The sequence below is a fragment of the Limulus polyphemus genome, unplaced genomic scaffold, assembly GCF_000517525.1.
Source record: "Limulus polyphemus unplaced genomic scaffold, Limulus_polyphemus-2.1.2 Scaffold888, whole genome shotgun sequence".
NCBI lineage: Eukaryota > Metazoa > Arthropoda > Merostomata > Xiphosura > Limulidae > Limulus > Limulus polyphemus.
In genome coordinates this window covers 95280-116702 of record NW_013666498.1, presented here as the reverse complement: position 1 = coordinate 116702, position 21423 = coordinate 95280, and the positions used below count along the sequence as shown (strand labels likewise).

General features: G+C 29.0%; 1 protein-coding gene across 2 annotated transcripts in view; it reads left to right on the top strand.

The window, feature by feature from the left end:
* The window catches only part of LOC106461054 (ras GTPase-activating protein 1-like), a 75207-nt gene extending 54221 nt beyond the window's left edge, over positions 1-20986 (top strand). Inside the window, exons 17-24 of one of the 2 annotated variants that reach the window (XM_022387877.1) lie at positions 429-571; positions 1384-1499; positions 2082-2168; positions 2835-2902; positions 3603-3691; positions 10855-10932; positions 15071-15193; positions 15801-20986. In XM_022387877.1, the coding sequence (XP_022243585.1) occupies positions 429-571; positions 1384-1499; positions 2082-2168; positions 2835-2902; positions 3603-3691; positions 10855-10932; positions 15071-15193; positions 15801-15878 (782 nt within the window). In that variant the 3' untranslated portion in view covers positions 15879-20986. The remainder of the gene's footprint in view (positions 1-428; positions 572-1383; positions 1500-2081; positions 2169-2834; positions 2903-3602; positions 3692-10854; positions 10933-15070; positions 15194-15800) is intronic. The other variant, XM_022387878.1, reaches the window with a different exon arrangement.
* Positions 20987-21423: the final 437 nt, after the last annotated feature.

Here is a 21423-nt window from a genome sequence, read left to right as displayed (position 1 = left end):
TAATTTATTTTTTTATTATTTAGGGAGCATTATAAATAGTTATGTTTTTAAAAGAAAAAAACTACTATTGTTATAAATAACACATTCAATTGAACTAAACTGTGCATGACTATTTAAATATATTTACATATGGCTTGTGTATATCGTATATATACATATATATTATTCATATCTTCGTTGTATAGGACACAAGCAGATTTTGACATCAAATTTTGGGGTAAAAAAGTGTGTCTTATAAACTGAAAAATACTGTATTTTTTTAATGACTTAGATTAATCATCAACATAATATGGTGTAGGGACCAGTCAATTTTATTTTTAGTGTTTATTATTGTTTGTCCTTAAGTTTTCAATAAGTCTATTGCTTTAACTTTGTAAGGTGAAATAGTAATTTTTGGATTACCCGATATTCTTTACAATGTTGAACAGATGAGACATCGACACTGTTTCGTGTGGCTTCACTTACAACTACGCTGATGGACCAGTACATGAGATCTACAGCACATCATTTCCTACAGCAGGCCCTCCAGGAGTCTATTCAAAAAGTGATGGAGAGTAGACAGTCATGTGAGGTGAATTAAAAAATAGTTTTAGTTTTAGAAAGCTGAGAGCCATGTAAAGTTAAGGCTCACTCTATTTCATATTAAAGTGATTTAGAATGGGATTTGTTTCACAGAGATGGAGGAATAGAATTGAAAATGGTGTTTTTCAGAAGATAATAGAAATACTATGAAATAAGATTTGTTTCAGAAAGTGAGAATGAATAGAAATTAATTTTTAATTTTAGTGTATCAAAACTTGTATATTTATAATTAGGTATTAATGATTGTTAAGATATTAAATATAAGCAGATCGTGTTTCAGGTTATCTTTATTAATCTGTCTTGAAGATTAATTCTGTACATCAGAATTTTAATTCAAAGTTTGTTCCAACAAGAAAAGGTGGTAACAGAGGATTAATAGTTATGATTTTAAATACTTGCAGAATGATCTCAGGTTGATAATCTTCAAAACATTAGATGTTAAAAGTTTTTAAATGTTTTTAAAAAAAGTGTAATAATTTTTAAACTGATATCAGTTGAATATTAAAAATGAGTCACAAAATACTTTGTTGGAAATTTTAAAGTGTATGAACTAGTAATTTAATTATTGTTTCTTAGAATGAGCTACATGTATTTGTCTTTAGTCTTTTGGTTTTGTTAAGTGGAATAGTTCTATCACCCTCCCCTTTTTTATTGCACTTAAAGTAGGAGTAATGTGGATGAAAACTGGCTTTGTGAAAAACAAACAAACACAATCTGTACTAGAATCTAGTTAAGTTTTTCATGTACTTTGTATTTTTTAGAATAAGCTTTAGCTATACGTGCATGTATATTGACTTATAGCTGAACCCTAGCAAACTAGAAAGTCCTTCAGAAGCTTGCACAAATGCTGAACATTTGCTGGCTCTGCTAGACGAGATCATCGAATCCATATTTGTGGCAGTGGATTCTTGTCCAAAGTAGGAGTTTATTTTCTTTAAGTATTTTCTATAAAGAGTTATAAGTTTGAAAACAACAAACTTTGTACTGGAAAGTGAAAAGTCATTTCACTGAACTACTTAAGAATTACCTGTCTTGTTTCTATAGTATTTTTCAATGTTTAGAGTTCTTTTAAGTGTTGTTTTTATTTTCCCCTAATTCCACAGTTTTTAATTTAGTAAACCTTCATTTAAAAGTAATTAACAGTTATTTAGTAAATTTGTTTGATGTATATTTTTTTTTACTAGTAGTATACAATTCTGAGTACATGATATACAATTTTACTCTTAAAATGTTTGGATAATTTTGGTATTCCTCTATATATATTTTTAATTACTCTTTTTGTTCTTTAGAGACTTGAATCAGTTTTTTGTTAAATGATAATTATTAGACCAATTTTTTTATTTTCTATTAATTTCATGTATGATGTAGAATGTGTATTGTGTTAGTTTGATAATTTATTCATTGAAGCTGAGAAGTATAAAAATGTGTTATGTTGCTCTTAATGGACACTGTTGATTATGTTGGTATACAAGTTAATGATTTTACTTTATGGAAACTAGGACACTTCGATACATCTGCAGCTGTTTACAAAAAAGTGTGATGGCCAAATGGCCCAATGATCCATTGGTTAAAACACGTGTTGTGAGGTATGCAGTTTTAATTAACATACTTACTGTAAATTTTAAGATATCTTAAATTGGTAGTTATAAAACTAAAACTTTCCAGATTTATATTAAAGTTTATAATAGGACCATGAATGTTAGCAATATTAGATCACTAGTGGTCATTACCAGGAAAAACAGCTAAATCTGAGTTTCAAGGTTAAAATATCTCACCCAAAAAATATAGCTTTCTTGTTTAGTAAACCTTTAATCCTCTCGTTACAGGTAGGTCAAAGCGAACCTGTCACAACTTTTTAAACTACTTTATTATCATTTTATACAAATACACTTGGCATCAAAACGTAGTTAACAAATCATATTTTAATATTATATAAGTTGTAAGTTCTAAAAATTAAAGGTAATTATTGTTGTTTTTGGATATGTATGTAAGAAAACTTCATGCAAAAAAGGCTTCACTGCAGTGCAATGATTTTATTTTTGTTATTATCTTGATTTACATGGTTTATTAACGTTTATTACAAGATTTTTATTCAGTTTTGTATTGTTATTCTTCTTCTAAGTTACAAAAGTGTTGAACTAATCACAATTTATACATTTTCAAGTTTTATGTATATTTGTACAGGTGTTAACAGTTTGATTAAATAATCTAACAATAGTGGTTCCTTATTGTTTGTTTGTTTGTTTTTTCAGTTGTTTTATTTTCCTAAGATTACTCTGTCCGGTCATCCTGAATCCTCGACAGTTTAATCTAATTAATGGTAAGTACTCCTAGAAAACTCATTGCATTAAGAGAGATTAGTAATGTATCACATTTAACTTGTTTGTAACCCATAACTGTTTAATTAAGTCTTAGCACTCCTGGAAAACTCATTGTCTTAAAAGAGGTCAGATTTAATTTATTATACAGTGTAATTTGAACAATTTTAATTATTTCCTGAAAAACACAATGTAATAAAATGAATAATAACTAAAACCACATCATTCTTTAGTGGCCATTGTTGTGTGTGCTGCTGTCAACTACATCCTTTACTCACATCCAGTATTTCATATATTGTAACTGATTTGGCCTGATGAGCTCTGAAATTTATTAGCAGTGGCTTACTACAAAGATGGAATAACTAAAATGTTATTGTACACGCATTTTACTACAAACGTGTTGGGCTATTAAATAATTAAGTGATTTATTGGTGTTATTATGATTTAATATCACACGTATATATTACTTCTAAGTGCAACATCCTGCCATATCTTTCTACATCCTAAAACTTCATATGAGATTGTTTACTTATCTATTTGTATCATCATGTTTCATTTACTGGCTATCATGTGTGATATGCTAGTTGCTAAAGTTCAACCTCTTCTTTGATCTAGTGTGATTATGTGTATGTACTCTTCCTGTTTATAAAACTATAAATACGTTTTTAAGATAATGTAAACATCATTTTATATCCTGCCTAGATACTCCATCAGAGACAGCTGCACGCAGCCTAATATTGGTGGCCAAGTGTCTACAAAACCTGGCTAACCTTGTGGAATTTGGTGCTAAGGTGAGTAAATCTGGATGTCTAGTACTTTTGTTTAAACTAAAAAATGTCACAAAGTTCCAGATTGCAGGTTTATAAGGGTGCCCATAAACAACACTTTAAAATGAGAATCAAAAATGGATAACATTTTCCTAGTAAACTTTATATTGTCATGTGTGGAGTATCAAAACAAGCACTTAAATATGTATATTCTGCTATTTATTGGGGTTTTCTTCTGAGGAGAGGTATGACAAAAATTGAGATTTGGTCCACTTGATTTTCTTCAGAGTTTCTGACGAGAGATGTTACTTCTCAAAACTAATTCAGTCTGTGGGTGTGAGCAGAAAACAAAACCTCGAAATCAAACTTTTTAATAGCTATTTCACCAGAAATAACTGAAGAAAATGCTAGCAGAATCATACAGACAATGAATAATGAGTGTTCAGTAATAGAATGCTGTTTGTTCATTGTAGTTTAGTAGTGTAATTTGTAGCATCCATTGAGAAAAGACATTGAAGATGCAACTGAGGAATTGAAATGTTTAATTCTTTTAACTGTAAACTTAACAATGTTAACTTCAAATGTTATGTCTGATTTAAAATTTTTTCATAGTGTGCATATTTTAACGTATGGTATTTCATCATTGAATGGCACAAAAGCATCCCATGTTTGTACAGATATTTTTAAATGTTAAAAATTAGGATTATTGTTTAACTATGATCAATGTATGAAAGAGAATTTAGGAAATGGGACTAAGGGTTCGTTATGTTGGTAATGATACATGCAAAACCTGAGCAAGTAGGGGAAAAACTGTATTTTCTTGATAACTAGTTTCTACTAATTTTCTACTGTTTTTAACAAGTATAATTTACAGTACGTTAAAACTGAAAATTGTATCTAGCTCATTTATAGACAGTCATCCCCTATTTGTCTCATTGTTATTATTCTATCAAAGCATGCACACAAAACATATATTTTGTCCATTTGCTTATAATATTACATACTGATCACACTTTTTTAAATGAAATGAGTGTTACATGAACTTTATTTTATAGAGCAAGATAAACTGCACTGGTTGGATGTTAACAATCATGGTGATTAACTTTTCATGTTTTACATATAAACATGATAGAAGAATGTATTATAAAAGTAAGCAACTAGTACAAGTGCTTATGAAAGTGATACATGCTGCTGTGCAGATTTAAAGAAATAAAAACAGTTTCCTTTACTCCACAATAAAAAAATATAGAATAATCGTTCTTTCTTCCATTAGTACCATTAACACTATATTTTAGGTTAATTCTTTCGATTATATGAAGCACAGAAATTAGTGGGAAGTATAGAGTGGCAAACAATCTGTATACATATCGACAACTCTTTTGAGTCAAGGTAGTTTAGCCCTTTGAATGATATACATTTCTGCTAGTTGTGTAAATAAACATTATCTATAACAGTCTGTAAATCTTTTATCTGTAAGTTTTATTATTATTTAAATAGGTTGCTTGTGTAAAATATAAAACCACATTTAGGTATACATCAGCATTTATTTCTTTGGTAACAAAAAATGTGAACTTGACATGTATATTGAGGTTTTTTTGTATATACCCCTCATTATTAAAGTGAACAAGTTTCATAATGAACTCGTCCATTTTATGAAAATTTGCTTAAGAAATTGGGGCCGAAAATTGGATCTTAAAATCACCTATTTCAGGATTTGTCACATGAATTATTGTTTTTTTAACCTTTTTAAAATACTGATATATCTTGGCAAAATATCATGCTTGAAAAGTTAGACCTAAAGTAATATATATCATTAAAATTGAATTGGTACTAATACAATTTTTTCTTTATCTTTGTGATATTTATGTGTTTGGCATTAGGCTTTTGCAATAACATTTCAATTGATAAATGACATTGAAGCATTTATTATCTATTGAAAAGAAGATATACTTATTAGATATAAATTGATCTCAACCAATAATTGTTACCTAATCTGCCATTTTGAAGGATAATGTTCTAGATCACCAATAAATCTTTGTCAGTTTGTGCAGTGTATTTATGATTTCTAGCCAGAAGTCATGAATACTGCAGCTGGCCAGGTAAATTATCAAAAGAAATATGTTAATAAACATCAATCAAGTTGAAATTGACTTGATGTATAAAATGAAACTTTTTTATCAACAGTATATTTAAATTCCAAGACTAAAGAAATTATTTTTAATGTTGTTTTTAAAAGAAGTGTCTCGCAACAAAATTTTGGAAATTTCATGACATAAAAAATTATTGAAAAACTAAACCAAATTATAGGAAATTTTTAGAATCAAAACTATGTACCATTTAGTAAGTTTGTTCTAAGTTTTTTACAATTTCCTTAAATTTTCCTTTTTACTTCATAGTTAAAGAAGTATGGTTCCCAAGTGCCTTTAGAATGTTTTAATTGTAGAGGTGGGTGATTAGTGGTATTTGCTAATTGATTAGTACACTTTGGCACCTACAACCTGTGCAACTGAGAAATCAAAAATGGATATGTGCTTGCCATCTTAACATTTTCAACCAGTACATTATTATTATTATTCTAACATGGTATTCATTTTCCTATTTTCTTTTGCATTGTTTTGGTTTTTTTAAAGTAATTTTTGAATTATCTTTGATTGAAATGATTGACCTCTTCTGATGGTAGCCACTTGCGTAATTGCGATAAACATTTTTTTTTTTTTAAAAGATATTTTCCCACAAGTTTTATGAGCAGTTTTCACTTTGTGGATGAGTTGCTAATGTCAACTAAATACCACAGCATGATTGCCATTGTTTGTTTTTCAAATATGAATTAATCCCACACTTATCTTCTGTAAATTATATAAATTTATAACACAGGCCTGTGAATTTAAACTCGATAATAGTTGTTTTGGTTTTAATAATGGATTTTCCATAATTCAGGTACACGGATTTTGAAAATAGTATTAATTTTTTTTGTATCACTCAAAACTATGTGTTATGGTCTTTCTTTTACGTATTGCGTCTGGAGCATCTTATTTCAATGACCAGCAGTAATCAGCCATCATGCTGATGTTTCACCTTCCCTGTTACCTCCTCTACATGTCTTGATGAAACCTTTCCCCTTGTTCTTCACTGATGGCACTGAGATTTTCAGGGAAATAGTCAATATGCAAGTGTGAGAAATGAACGTTTTAGCTCATATTACAACCCAACTCTTTGAATTTATCGAGCATGTTATTAACAGTGTTTTTTTTTTATTTTAGTTCTTGTTGTTTCCTAAAAATATGTCAATAAAATCTTTAAAGGCAATCCATGCTTCTTTTTCAAATTTCCTCATTGTCCTTTCGAACTGTTCATCCGAAGTCAATTTCCTAATCTGAGGCCCAATAAAAATCCCTTCTTTAAGTTTCGCTTCTGAAAGAGCTGATACTTGAAACAGTCACCATCTCTGTCTAACGCCTTTACAAACTGCTTCATCAAGCCCAGTTTTATGAAGTGGAGGTTATAGGACTTTCTTTGTGTCAACCAAATTTTTACGTTCAGGGTTTTTCGATCCTGGTATCAGGCTAACTCTGCATGGCCATTGCTTCTTTATCCAATGCTGATTTTGTGATCTGCTGTTCCAGTCACACTGTATAACCGGATTGTTGATCCAACAACATTCAAAGGACTGTTAAGTCTCCACAAAATAGCCAACCATGTTCTTTGTATTTCACCTTATTGGGAAGAAGTTTGAGATTTTTGTATGTTTCCTTCAAGTGAACAGAATGAGCAATAGGAACAGATGCATATATGCTACCATTGTGAAGAAGAACACCTTTTAGACTTCTTTTGGAGGAATCTATAAACAATCATCACCCACTTGGTTCATAGACTACAGCTCCTAGCATTGGTATTAATTCAGCAATATTGTTGCAATAAACCAGTGAACCTTCTTGCAAAATGTGGGTTCTATAACAATCAATAAGACTCTCATTTTGCGATTGTCTAGAGAAATCTATAGCCATTGGTTGTCAACATTTTTAGTATAACAAAATGTGACCTGATTTCAATGTAAAATGATTCACTTACGTAAAGGTACATCTGACGTTTTGTGAAAAATCTGGACGTGTTGAAGAAAAATGGATATCATTTTCGGATTCAATGGACAGGAATTACTGTAGAACATTTAAAAATTTCAAGACAATAAAACCACTGCAGGCCTGTCTAATCAAATACTCAAAACGTATTTTATTCTCTCAATAAGGATAATGATGTTTTTATTTAAAACATGATACAATTACCATTATAAATAATTAAACAGCTGGTTAGACAGTGTAATTTATTTATGTATGTTGTTTGAATAGGATAAACCTAAAACAATATTCAATAAAGATTTGTGTCATCATTATTTTGCAGTTACCTACCATACTCACTAAACAGAAATATTATCTGATTTGATTATTATTTTATAAGCTTACCTTCCTTATCTCAAGTTATCTGATTCTTCTCATTGAAGACAATTTCTGTATCTTTCAAACATATATAATTAACACACAAATAATTTCACAATTCACAGTGAAAAGAAGTTTACAGAAACTCTAAAAATAATCTAAAACCTATATATTTTCTCCTTTAGTATATCCAATTATATATAAATTTTTAAATAGTTTTCAAAGTATGCTTTATTAGTAAACAATTAACCACTTGATGTGGCAGTGTATGAAGGTTTCGACAAGGGCTTGTGCAATACTATGGGAAGTGCTGAAAAATCAAGAAATGGATAATATACGTTCAAGGGATGATAGACCCTTGGTAATAATGTTATCATTTGAGATGGGGAGAAAAATTCCTAAAAAAGTCAATTAGTAAGATGTTTTGTTTTCAGGTAAAACTTTAAAACTGTGCAAAAATGAAATAAATTTTTTCATCATTAATTACAGTAAAGAAGTATCAGAATATTGATTCTAAAGTATTTTTGAGTTAAAGTTGTTTAAATATTTAGGATTAACATACAAGATTTTCTTTAAAATTTGTAGTGAAAAGATATGAAAAGCATATGAAAAATATCAGCAATAAAATATTTCAAGAATAACTAGTTTTGACTTTAGGCTTACATGATGTGTAAGTTAGTTGAATATTTCTTTCATTGTTGGAAATAAGGTCGTTTTTCAAGACACCTGTGCAAAAAATCATTACATGATATTTGATGAACGATACCGATGATCATTAAAATAAAACTGAGAATTACAAAGCTCACTACATGATATTTGATGAACGATACTGATGTTCATTAAAATAAAATGAAGAAATGACAAAGCTCACTACATGAAGTACTTATGTGAAACATTTTTCAAACATGATTCATACATATTTCAAATTATGTTAAATATTGTTAGAGATCCATACTTTGAAAAATTTGGTGAAAACGGGTGATCCAGGATTTTGTAAAAAGACTAGACCTTTACTAGCACTACTGATTAATTTATATTACTTTTGTTATTGTTTTTTTTACTTATAACTGCACATTATTTCTAACTTTAATAATAAAATCAATTAGAAAGCCTACAAAATTATTATTAGTAGCTCAGTTAGGTTATAATCCAATGATTTCAAAGCTTATATTTTTATTTCTAATAATGTGAATGATATGAAAATTATACAGTTAAAGACCATCTTTCCAAATTTTGCAATTTGAATTTAATAGTTATAATTATATTTAGAGAACTGTACACCTAAATTCATATGTTAGCATTGCTAAACAGGATGCCCATTTTAAATTTTCGTAAGTCATCACTTATATTTCATAGCACTTATTTTTTGCTTATTTTGGACAACAATAATACCAAAACATCTTTCTCACAAATATTCTAACTTTCAAACAATAAAAAATAGATTTTGTAACAAGTATATGTTATAAGAGCTGCAGGTATTTTAACCATACTAACTTTAATTAAAACAAATCTTTCAAGTCTAGGGCTCACACACACACATTGTTAGTGTCTGGAAAAAGCCAAGGAGCAAAAACTTACAATTGCAACATTTAACTGACATTTATATTATTGTATTTGTTTAGTAATTATTAGTTACTTGCTGAGGTAGTAACCAGATTACTGCGTTGACTTCAGAAGAACTAAAAACGTTTTACAGTAATTACAGACCTGTCAAACAAAAATACTGACATCAGATATTTCTTTGTAGTAGTATGAATGACCATTTTATTATTAATTTCTGAAAAACTGGATAAGTTTTTGGACCTACTGAAATCTATGCTTACTTATACAACATTAAATAATACAGTTATTGATTTATGAAAATAATAGGTGGAAAGGTTGGGGTGGGGTTTCATCTCCCTTTGATTCCTACCCCAGACCTGTGCCTGCTTGTACAATATTAAATGATATAGTTAAGGAATTATAAGTTTAAAATATAACACTGTATAAACAAACAGTAAATTTACACTTTATTTAATACTTAAGTAGCCAAATAGTTGGCATTGGGTACTACCAGCCAGTGGTTTTCCCCTCTGACCCATAGTTCAAAATTAGTGATAGTTGCAGATAGCCTTAGTTGCTTTGTGAGAAGAAAAAAACAGAATGGGTAAATTTAGTGTTAATGGGAATCAAACCCGAAACACTCAAATAACACAGCATTTCCCAACTACCCATTATGTAGCTTTGTGCTTAATAAAAAATGTAATGGCAGAATAATTGGAGCAACTAATTTTGATTAGTTGATTATTTTTGTGACAGTCGATTAAATCATAATTTTGATTAATTAATTGTTGGAATAATTGAAAGCTATAATAATCGGAAACACTACTTTTGATTATTCTATTAGTGTATGGGACACTAATTGATGTAATTTCTGTTCTTATGTAATTAATTAATTGATTAAATCTCCTGGCTCTATATAGTTGTATCATGAATTTGTTTATTTTGTTCATGAGATTGTATGATGCCCTTATGTAAACAAGTACATTAAATCACATCAAAAACATGTTTAAAAGTGGTTTTATTCAAGAAAGAAAGACAAGTATAATAATCATAACATCTGAATGAAATAATGGTTATTTATATGTAAAAAGAAAATTTAATATAACTTAAAGTGGCAGACAAACAGTGTATTCAAATCTGCATATCAAATGATTTTGTTTTTTCTTTTCATTAAGGGTTTTTTTATGACCTTTTCATGAATTTTTTTTATTGCAGGAACCCTGGATGGAGGTTATTAATCCTTTCATTCTAAAAAACAAAAACAGAATGATCAAGTTCCTTGATGACATATCGGTAAGTTTATTGAAAAGTCGCTAATACATTAAACAAATTAAAATGAAATTATTACTGTATTGCTATACTCAACTTAATAATAATTCAAAACAGTTTCACTTGAGATTGAGATCATTAGGATGTGATGAGATGTTATGAATATTTAAGGAATAATAAGTTTTCATTGTCAAAGAAGAAAAAATCTGCAATACTAGGAGAATGTTACCTCTTTTTAGTTACCTAACAATCTTAATTTTCACCTTGAAAACAAAAGTTTCATTCATGAAGTGTCTTGATAAAGAGATAAAAGTTTACAAAGCAATTAACATTCAATATTTTTGAATGAGACATTCTTTTCTTCCTATATATATATATATAGCTTATCTTGATCATTTAAATGTACTGTATGATCAGAAAAAAATCACCCATATTTAAAATGTAATGATTTTCTTTATTGTTGAGAATAAATGTTAGAAAAAACATCAAGAGCTGGAGAATCTTGAGTGCTACTTTATCATAAGGTTTCTTTGTTTAGTTTCATTATATTTAAACTCTAAAGTTATTTTGAAATTATATAAAAAAAATTAATATGTTTAAACAGTAAAAAAACATTTCTTGAATTTATATTTTGTAGTGCTACCTGGAGAATATTTGTCATTTGGTAAACAAACACAATTAAAAATGAACATTTACCCCAGATAAGCTATAAGTACCTGGAATTGTTTCACGGGATTGAACTTTCAGGTTGGACTTCCTAACCAGTTATTTCTATCTAAGAAGTCATGCCTTTGTTGTCTAGCATATTTCCTAAAGCATGACAAAAATAATTCATTCCCTAACTGGCAGTTTTAAAGCATTTCCAAAATATTTTGTTACTTTAGCCAGTCAGCTTGACATCTTATATTATTATATACCAAAAAGAATTGGTGATGTTTGTAAAATTTAGTTAATCATATACAGTCAAACAGAAAGAAATCTCCTCTTGGCTGTTATGGTTGGAAATGTTTGAAATTAAGGATAAGTCTAAAAATTTTTAGTTTAACTGTCTTACTATGGGTAGGTCAGAATGCACATGTCACAATCTTTTAGAGTTGCTTTCAAAATTGAATTAAACTACCATATTATCATTGTATATGAATAAACTTGCATCATATTTAAATATTATATAAGTTTTAAGTTCTTAATTTTAATGACAAAATATTTTAAAAAATCCTCAATCTCCCCCTACTATGAAAATTGTGACATTTGTTCTTTAGGTCTCCCCTCTTCTCTAATTTATTTAACACTCCTCTGGGAAGTGCAGAATGTAATGTAGGTTAATCATTATAATATAATATAGATATTACTAAGACAAAGCATAATTTTCATAGCCTTCAATCTTATTTGGTTACGGAGCCATAAGCTAGAAAATCAGATCCACTTGCCATGACCACATTCACATCCTTTCTTTCACAAATTACCAGTAGCTCTCTCTGATGTTTTAATCTATCAAATGGCATGTTATTTTGTTTTCTGTACAAAGTATTGTCTAATTCACCTCCAGTTTGAAAACATCTCACCTTGTATTCACATCAACAAGCTTATCTAAATTTTTAAAGGCTCTTATTGCAATAGTTAGAAAGTTGATTAAATTATGATAGCTTTGAAAATTGTTTGTTTTGTATGTGGTATTATTCTGTGTTCATAGGTGTATTATTTAAATAAATAATAATTATTTAGTGTACTAGTACCATAACTATAAATAAGGACGCTTAACTTTCACCGACAATTGACAGCAAAAACAAGAGGACACAGGTAAGTACCATATTTCTTGTTTTTCATGTATATTCTTTATTTATTATTATAAAAGTAATTAAAATGTAAAAATTAGAAACTTATTAGGTTAGATTAGGTAAGATAATAAAAAAATAATAACAATTCTTCTCGAGGTGTACTTGCGAGCAGCTTGTGCATTAGATATTCACAGAGTGATTTTCAACTTCAGTGATGGGATTATCAGTTAGACATGGGTCAAAGGGTAATAAAACAGTAAATTTGAAGTAGAAACAAAGGTATTCTTTTGTAAGCTTTAAGCTATTTACTACTTTTTTGTGTACAAAAGACTTGTAATGTTTACTGAAAACATTCCAAATTTCACGAAGATACACAAAACATATTAGAAGTTATGGTGTGGAACTTCTGATGGTCACAGTTGTATATGTATGGCTCAAGGGGTTCTTTGTCAGGGTACAAAAAAGGACTATAAATGTTGATTGCAAGGAGGCTGGAAAGGAAAACATTTTGGTTTCAGAAGAGGCCAGGTAGTAATATGATGAAATACATTGTTCTTTACTGCTCTAGCTCAATGCTGTTTAACCTAAAACACTGTCTCATTTAGCAGTCAAGACTTTTAAAGCATTATTAAAGTTTTTGCTAGGAAGAACAACTTCTGATGTTATCTTAATATTCAGTCATGCTGAACAGTAGTTTGAGCACTACTTGCTTGTATCTTAGTTATTTTGTACTGATTATTAAATTTATAAGCTGTTAGATTTACATCTTTAAAATATTTGAATAACTTTTATCTAATCTTAATCCATATTTTAAGATCTACTTCCACTCAGTAAGTGTTAACCTTATCCTTTTCCATAGTAGAAGTTTCAACCTAAATCATTAAACTTTGTGTATTTTTAGGCTATGTTTTAACTAATTGTTAAAATGCCTTCTTTCTTAATTCACCATGTAATTACCCATACATATTTGTGTCATTAAATTAAAGGCACTGCTATATGTACCAAGATGTCTCCTCATTTAAATTCTTGCTGTGACATTTTTGTCATCTGAACACATGGATCTCAGTTATTTAAAAGATTTGTAGAACAATAAAATATCTTTTCTCCCTTGTATTTTACATATTGTATTGATATTCTTATTTAGATCTCACCATTGTTGTTCAAAATGCTGTGCAAACACTTTTTTTTTTACTGAAAACCGATGGATTAACAAACAATATCTTTGTTTTAATAACTCTCACCCTTAATGCTGTTAAGAAGAAGTATATCTTGGGTATTAAGATTATGTAATTTTTCTAATACATTGTGGTGAACTAAGTGAACAACTTTCTCTAAAACTATCAAATCTAATAAATTCTTTTCTTCAGTTGCAATTTTATTAAGTTGCTGTTAGAGAGAGCTAAGTAATTAATGTTCCTATTTTTTAAACTGATCTTTTTTTTTTAAGATTTTATTTCAAATTACCCCTGTGCTTCATTTTAAGATAATTAAATATTGAAATGACTACTTATTTTCCTTTAAATACTCTTTATTTCATCCCTATTACAACAGAGGTTCACAGGTTTGTCTTGTAAACTTGGAGGTTATCACATTTGTGAATGCACTGATGCTTGTGACATGACTAGTTGAACAGAAAGAAAATGTGTTTTTTAAAGATTTACTTTAGTTTCGTACATGCTTACAGTGCCTCAAAATAACTTTGTGACTAGTATGTGTTTTTTCATTTGTTTATTTGTTCTTAACACACCAGTTTTATAGCAATAGTTTTCTTGTACTCTTCCCCATCCAACATTAAGTTCTTTTTTTGGGGGGGTTTGTTTGTTGTCTAATTTACTGAAAGTCTTTTAAAACCTTGTGTTGCCTTATAAGAAAACAAGTTTTATATTTTAAATACCCTATGAAAATTCCTACATACATCACTCTGTTCATCATTAATTATATTGTTAAAATATATCTCAATTTGACTAACTTTTTTCACATGTACATTATTATTTACTGTGCACGGAACAATTTAATAAATATTTAAAAACATCACCTTTTCACAAGCAAATGCAATCTGGATAACATGGATTGCTTATGTTATTCATGTAATGTGTTTGATTTATGTGGAAAGCAGATTGAAGCAAATAATTGACTAATTTCATAGCATGACACTCAATAAAACTGCATTTTGTAAGACATTTGAGCTTCTGTAATTCATTTTCAATCTACATTTTTATGTAAATTTAATTACATTCATTTTATTTTTGACAGAACAACAGTTGAAAAAGATCTCTTTTGATATGCTTTCCTTTCAATCTCAACGTTTTATTTTTGAGACCTATTTAGCTTTCAAAAAACTGTTTTATGCTGAAAAATCACAAAAGTTTCTTATGCGCTCATTTTAGAATGTCCCCGAGAGACCAGATCCAGAGGAGACAATATCAGGGGATCCTGCACGTGACTTAGCAACAATACATCACATCTGTGCCACAGAGAAAACGGAGCTTCAGAATCTTAGTCAGAACTCTGTAAGATTTTAATGTTATGCTTTTAACTAGTGGCTATTATTAAAGTTTTATATTACAGTGAAATTCAAAACTGTCTTTTAAATGTAGTTTTCTAACAGTCCTTTCTGTGTTTCTTCCATATTTGTACACATTTTTTGTGTGTGTGTCAATACCATAAAGAACTTGCATGCTTACATTTATATAAGTATAATCATGAACCATTTCATATGTACTCCAGAGGTCTTATATCTCAGTAATGGTTGTATTATTTTACCAAATTAATACTTGCATTTTACATTAATATAACCATGAACTATTTCTTATGTATTCCAGAGGTTTTAGACCTCAGTAATGGGGTATTGTTGTATTTAATCATCAAAAACTAACCAAACCTCAAGTAGTATTCAATGAAGCCATTATATATATAATGATGTTATTCTACATGAACATTATATAATGAGTCATTCTAAAGACAGAAACAATATTATTTCTTTTTTGGAAATTATACTTTGTTATATTAAAAATGTAATCAGGAAAAACTACTTTTGTAAACTTTAGGTGTTATTTTACTGAGACATCTTTTATAGAACTTTAAACATAATTAAAATCTTTTAACATTATCTTTCAGGCAACTTTGAAGAAGTTGATAACGGTAACAGAGATGTTATCAAAACATAAACAGATCTACATGGAGATGTTAAGGTAGTGATCATAAAGAAGCAAGTTTGGAACAGCACAGCCAGTCTCAGGTGGGTTCCTCCTGTGTACTGCCAATTTCTTGACTGTCAAGCCCATCGCTACTCGTACGCTCCCACAGGAGCCCCACCTGGGCCACTGGTGGACATAGTGTAGTGGTGAGTTAGTTGGTGCTCCATCTCCTATTTAGTTGGTAGCTAGCTTACTCTGTGCTCTTTGAGTTTGTCATGCTGCTGGTTCCTTTGTTGGAGGGTGTTCATCACGGATCTTTGGACATCCCTCTTCAGAAAGGTCTTACAGCAGCCAACTCGTGTCTTGTTGTGCCATATTACTCTTCTTCCGCAACAAATGTAGCTCCAGTTGTTTGTATCTGATCTGTAAACATGTGTATCTCTCTCTATTAATACAACAGAAATCTGCCTTACCCAAGTGTTAACTGTTGTTGTTATTTGACTACAGGTTTTTCTTCTAGTCCTTCTGACTTGCATTGATTGTGTGAAACAACAGCAGCAGTTTAGAGACTATACAGTGTGAACCATTGTGAATTACCTCTTATGTGTAATACTGACAACATCAACTTTACTTGCATTTGGGTTTAAATGTCTGCTAAGTACAGCCTGATGTATGAGTCCAGAAGTATGAGTTTTTTTTTGTGTGTTTTAGTTGGTATAAATAAAATACGAATAAAAACTATGTTTGCTGAATCAGGATAAAAAAAATGAATAAATTTGTGTAAAGAATAAAAATTACTTTATTATTGGTAGCAAAACTCCAACTTTACAAAATCACTGAAGTTTTGTCATGGTGTTCATTAAAATATGAATGAGTTGATGTGTAGTACAAAGCCCAAAGTCACTGATTGGCTGTTAGATGACATGTATCAAAGTATTACCCTTGCTATTTGACTGGCTACGAATTCAGAGTTTGATGATGTATCACTGTGTGTTTAACTCAAGTAATATATACTTAGATCTTGTGAATATAAAATAATTTTACTGCCCTCAAGGCTTTTGGTAGGTGTGTGGTGCAGACATTTTAACTGTACTGCCTTGTAAATAGAAGTAGCTCTTAAACTGGTGTATATTCTTCAACATTAACCTATGTATGTTGTTATTGAAGTCAGTGCATTTAGAAGTTTTGTTTTAACATGTTATTTGAGTCATCTCACTAGCAACTGTTGTCAAATGAAAATGTACTTGTACCTTGCTCCATTCTTTTCCAGCAATTATGCATTTCTTCTCACTTGTTAGCATTGTCAAACTATACACTAAAAGTAAATTAATATGTATGTTTAGTAACACTATTGCTGTTCCATTGTCGTCTTTGTGGATGAACAGTATTTGTATGTTGACTCCTGTGATCCACAGGCAGTATGTGATGAAGTCAGGGAAACAAAAACATTTTAATGATGTTAAAGAACTAAAGATAATGCTATTGTAGTTGTTAAGATTCCTTTTTTTTTTTTTTTTTTTTTTTTTTTACTAAATGTGATGATCATTCCAGTTTCTTTCATATTCATGATAATCTGTTTGTCACATGGTTAGAATTTTAATTTCTTCCTTCTAAAAATTTTGTGAGAGTAACATTTGTGATGTAAACAACATTTAATGCATAAAATGTTTGTCATCAGTGGTTTGTGAAAAAATTTTACATAGGCCGTTAAAAAATCTGTCAATTTGAATTTGAAAAAACAAAAAGCATTTTTCTTAGATGGTGAGAAATATGCATTTCTTATCTCAAATTGTTTATGCTTTCAGAAATTTTTTACAGAATTGCTATTAAAATAGGGTGTCAAAAAATGTTGCTGCTTGCCTCGTATTGGAATAAGCAAAATATTTCTAGATTGCTGGTTGGTAATTAAAAACTTCCTTAGAAATTGGACTGGTAACTTTTAAATTGCAATGTTTGCTTATTGGAAAGTATTGAAACTCTTAGCCCTCAGGTGGTAAATACAGGGTTGAAAATTTCTCAGGACTATTGGTTATATATAATTAGAGATGTTAACTAAGTTTAACATGTTTTTTAATGAATTAAAATTTTTGGGTACTCTAAACACCTTGGCTAATAGTTATAAAAGTTTTTTTTAAATAATCTGGTAGTAATAGGGTTAATTAGAGAAATTATAGTGGTTTGATTTTTGTTCTCACTTATTATTTATGGTAATTAATAAAATTGTTGCATAATTTTGCTGTAATTCAAATTTATTTACAAATTTCACAAAAATCGAGGTTCATAAATATAAAAAATTAATAAACATTTTTACCCCAAACTTAACTGCTGTAGTGAAATTATGTGTAGCTTTAAAGAAAAGGGTAAATGATAATGTGTTGTGTAATGTAGTAAATATGTGTTATTGTATATTGTTTTGTTGCATATGTTTTGTGATGACTGTTTTTATTCCCAAATCCTTTATGTGAAGCTATAAACTGAACTGATGATGTTGCAGCTTGAGATTTAATGGGTCAGATATATATATATATATATATAATAGTTTTTTGTTGTTAGCGAATGTAACTGAACATTGGGAAAGATGCTTTAAGACACTTAGAGAGTGTTCTTATATTGTGCAGTTTGTTGGAAGCTATTCTTCATGCAGTGGTATGTTTTGACCTTTCAAAGGTCCAGGTTACAATAAGAAAATGTAACTGTTAAAAGAAAAAGGCTTCCTTCTAACTTAAACTTTTTCATCGAGCATATACTTTTGAAAATAGTTTCTAAGTTTTTACCAAGAATTTTTTCATTGCAGAATTGTTTAAATCAAGAAGAATAATTCACATTTAATAGCTGATTTGTCTGTGTCTGGAAAATTTGATCATTCCACAAGCTACAAAGAATTCGATAATTATTTTCTTAAACTTTTCCGACTATTTATTTTTTGCACTTTTCAATTAATTAAATTTTACTATTTGTTTGTTATCTGAGTTTTTATCTGCAAATGCATAATGTTAAATTGGAAAAAAAAAAGATGGTGATAGTTATTAAAAAGTAATAAAGACTTTTTAGCATTTTCATTGGATAATGAATGACACTTATACTTATTTGTAATTATTCTTTGATTATTGTAAAATCTATTTGATTTGGTTCTCTTAATTAGTTTGTAATATATATATATATAAACAAATATTTATTTTGAGATTATAAGTACCAGTTACTGTAAGTATGAGGAATATTAATGTGGCCAGGATATATATATCTTTGTATGGTTGCAGTGAGTGATTGAGGAGTTGTGTTAACTAGGATAAATCTATTGTTAAAATATGAAACAAAAAATCACTTGAAATTAAAAGTAATGTAGATAAATTATTTTTGGAAGCTTTCTATTAAATTTTTACAGTATAAAGGGTATGTGTTACCACTTAAAGATACAGGGTGGAACTTCACAATGAAAAGTTGAAATTTCAATTAATGTGATAACTAATAAAAGAGAAATGATGATTGCCTATATGATGAAACTGAAAAGACTTAATTATAAAGTAACATAGTTGGAAATTAGTAATTAAAGGAATATTGAGTTTGTGAGAAAAAGCAATTAATGATTAATAGAGTGAAAGTGGAAATTTACAATGAAATGAAAGTAGGTAAGTTTGTGTTCCAAGCAAAATGTTGGAGAGTTAGCAATGTCAGTGACATTATTACTTTAAAAAATATATAAGAAATATCATTAACATAATTATGTATAACCAGAAAAGGAACTTGGAATTTATTTTACAAAAAATATCTGCTGATGCAAGGAAGGTGAGTAAGATAGATTGTGTAGAGGACAAACTTCATTACAAGAAATTAGTAGTGAGTAAACAAAGTGGTTTCTCTTGTTGCCACTTTTCTTAGCCTAATATTTAAACTGTGATTAAAAAAAATTCTTTTCTGTAGAAATGCAAGAATCTTATTATCTTCACAGAGAGTTTGAACTTACAATGTATGTAAATTATTGTTGGATAAAACAGAAGGTTTATCTTTGCAAAAATGTAATTAAAATTAACAAACTTAGTAAACATTAAAACAAATGGAATGTTTCTTTTTATAAATTTAGTATTTTTTTTTTATGTGCACTAAAAGAGAAATATTAGATTTTCCTACATACAGAAAAAGAGAAATTGTTTTAAAATTGTACTATTGTATTACTAAGTTAAATGAAAACAAGAAACAGAAATACGATTTAAATATTCTCATGTAACTTTCATTAAAACTTACTGTTGTTGCTTTCATTATTTTGTTTTCTATTCATTAAATTTAATATTTTTGCACTTTCAGTAAGGTAAAAGGCAAATTTAGGAATAAAACAACCATCAAAAGTATTGTTGTTAAACTGTGAGTGTTTTATACATCTCCTTTAAAAAGTAAAAATTATTTATGTGAAGTAAGATCATGTATTACAAAATTGAATTATGCTAAGTGTGGTATATAAAATCAACTGAACTGGAAGTAATGAACTGCAAATTATAAAGTAAAAAAGAATAACTTAATTTATTAAGGTGGTTTTATGCAACTCTTTAGTCTGACTTTGTGCTTTCAACTTTTCTGTTGTAAGAGTTAAGGAAAATAAGTTATTTGTTGTTTATTTTTAATAATGTTGTCAGGATTGTTGCTTGTTAGAATCTCACAGACTCTTGCTGCCACGCACACACTTATCTGGGGGAGGGGGGGTCAGCTGACCTGGCTAAGATGGACCATTATTAAGTGGCTGTTCTGCTCAGAGAGAATCCCAGTGAAACTTTCAACTTTTTAAATGTGATATTTTATAACCTAGTTATTCAGGGCTGTTTTTACCCTTTGATTATTAATTAAGGTTATTTTTGTTCTGGCTTTTTATCCATTTATGTTTTTGCTTTTTTTTATTCATAACTCTTCAGGCAGCTGTGTTTGCTTTGAAATTATGTCAAGGCTAGGCTTTGCTCACTTAATTGTGAAAAAGTATAATTAGCTTTACAACTAACTAGCTTTAGATTTTATATGCTTAAAGTACGTTAAATTGTTTTTCTCAAATGCTTAAAGTAATGTTTATAAAAGTCATTTTTCTAAAACATCTGTTTTGATTTGATGTTCCTTTCAGTGTATTTATTTCAAACGAAAAGATGCATTGTATGTTGAATAAAGTGCTTCACACAGTCAGTATTTCAAGATTGATTTTGTGTGTTTGGATTGGTAGAAGCTTAAAAATAGTTATCAGGTGCATTAAAATTAACATATAATGTTTTTATTTTAATATATCACACTAACATGTTGTCCTTAAGCTATTTAACTTAAATAGCTTTAAAATTATTAATGCTGATTTCATACAAGCTTTAACCAATGTTGAGTGATGTTACCTTTAAGCAAAATATGTAAAATTTTGGGATTATGACCAAATATTTTGCTAACATTGGGGGGTACCTAACTGATGAAACAGTGCATTCTAATCATTATGAATAAGAACATAAAAACAGTATATCAAATTAGTTATATTTGTTGCTGGGTTTATTTTCAGTTCTGGTATATGTAGGTAGCTTGCTTTGATCAGAAGGTAATGTAAATTCACAATTAACATGTTATTATAAAATATTATAAATACAATTTTA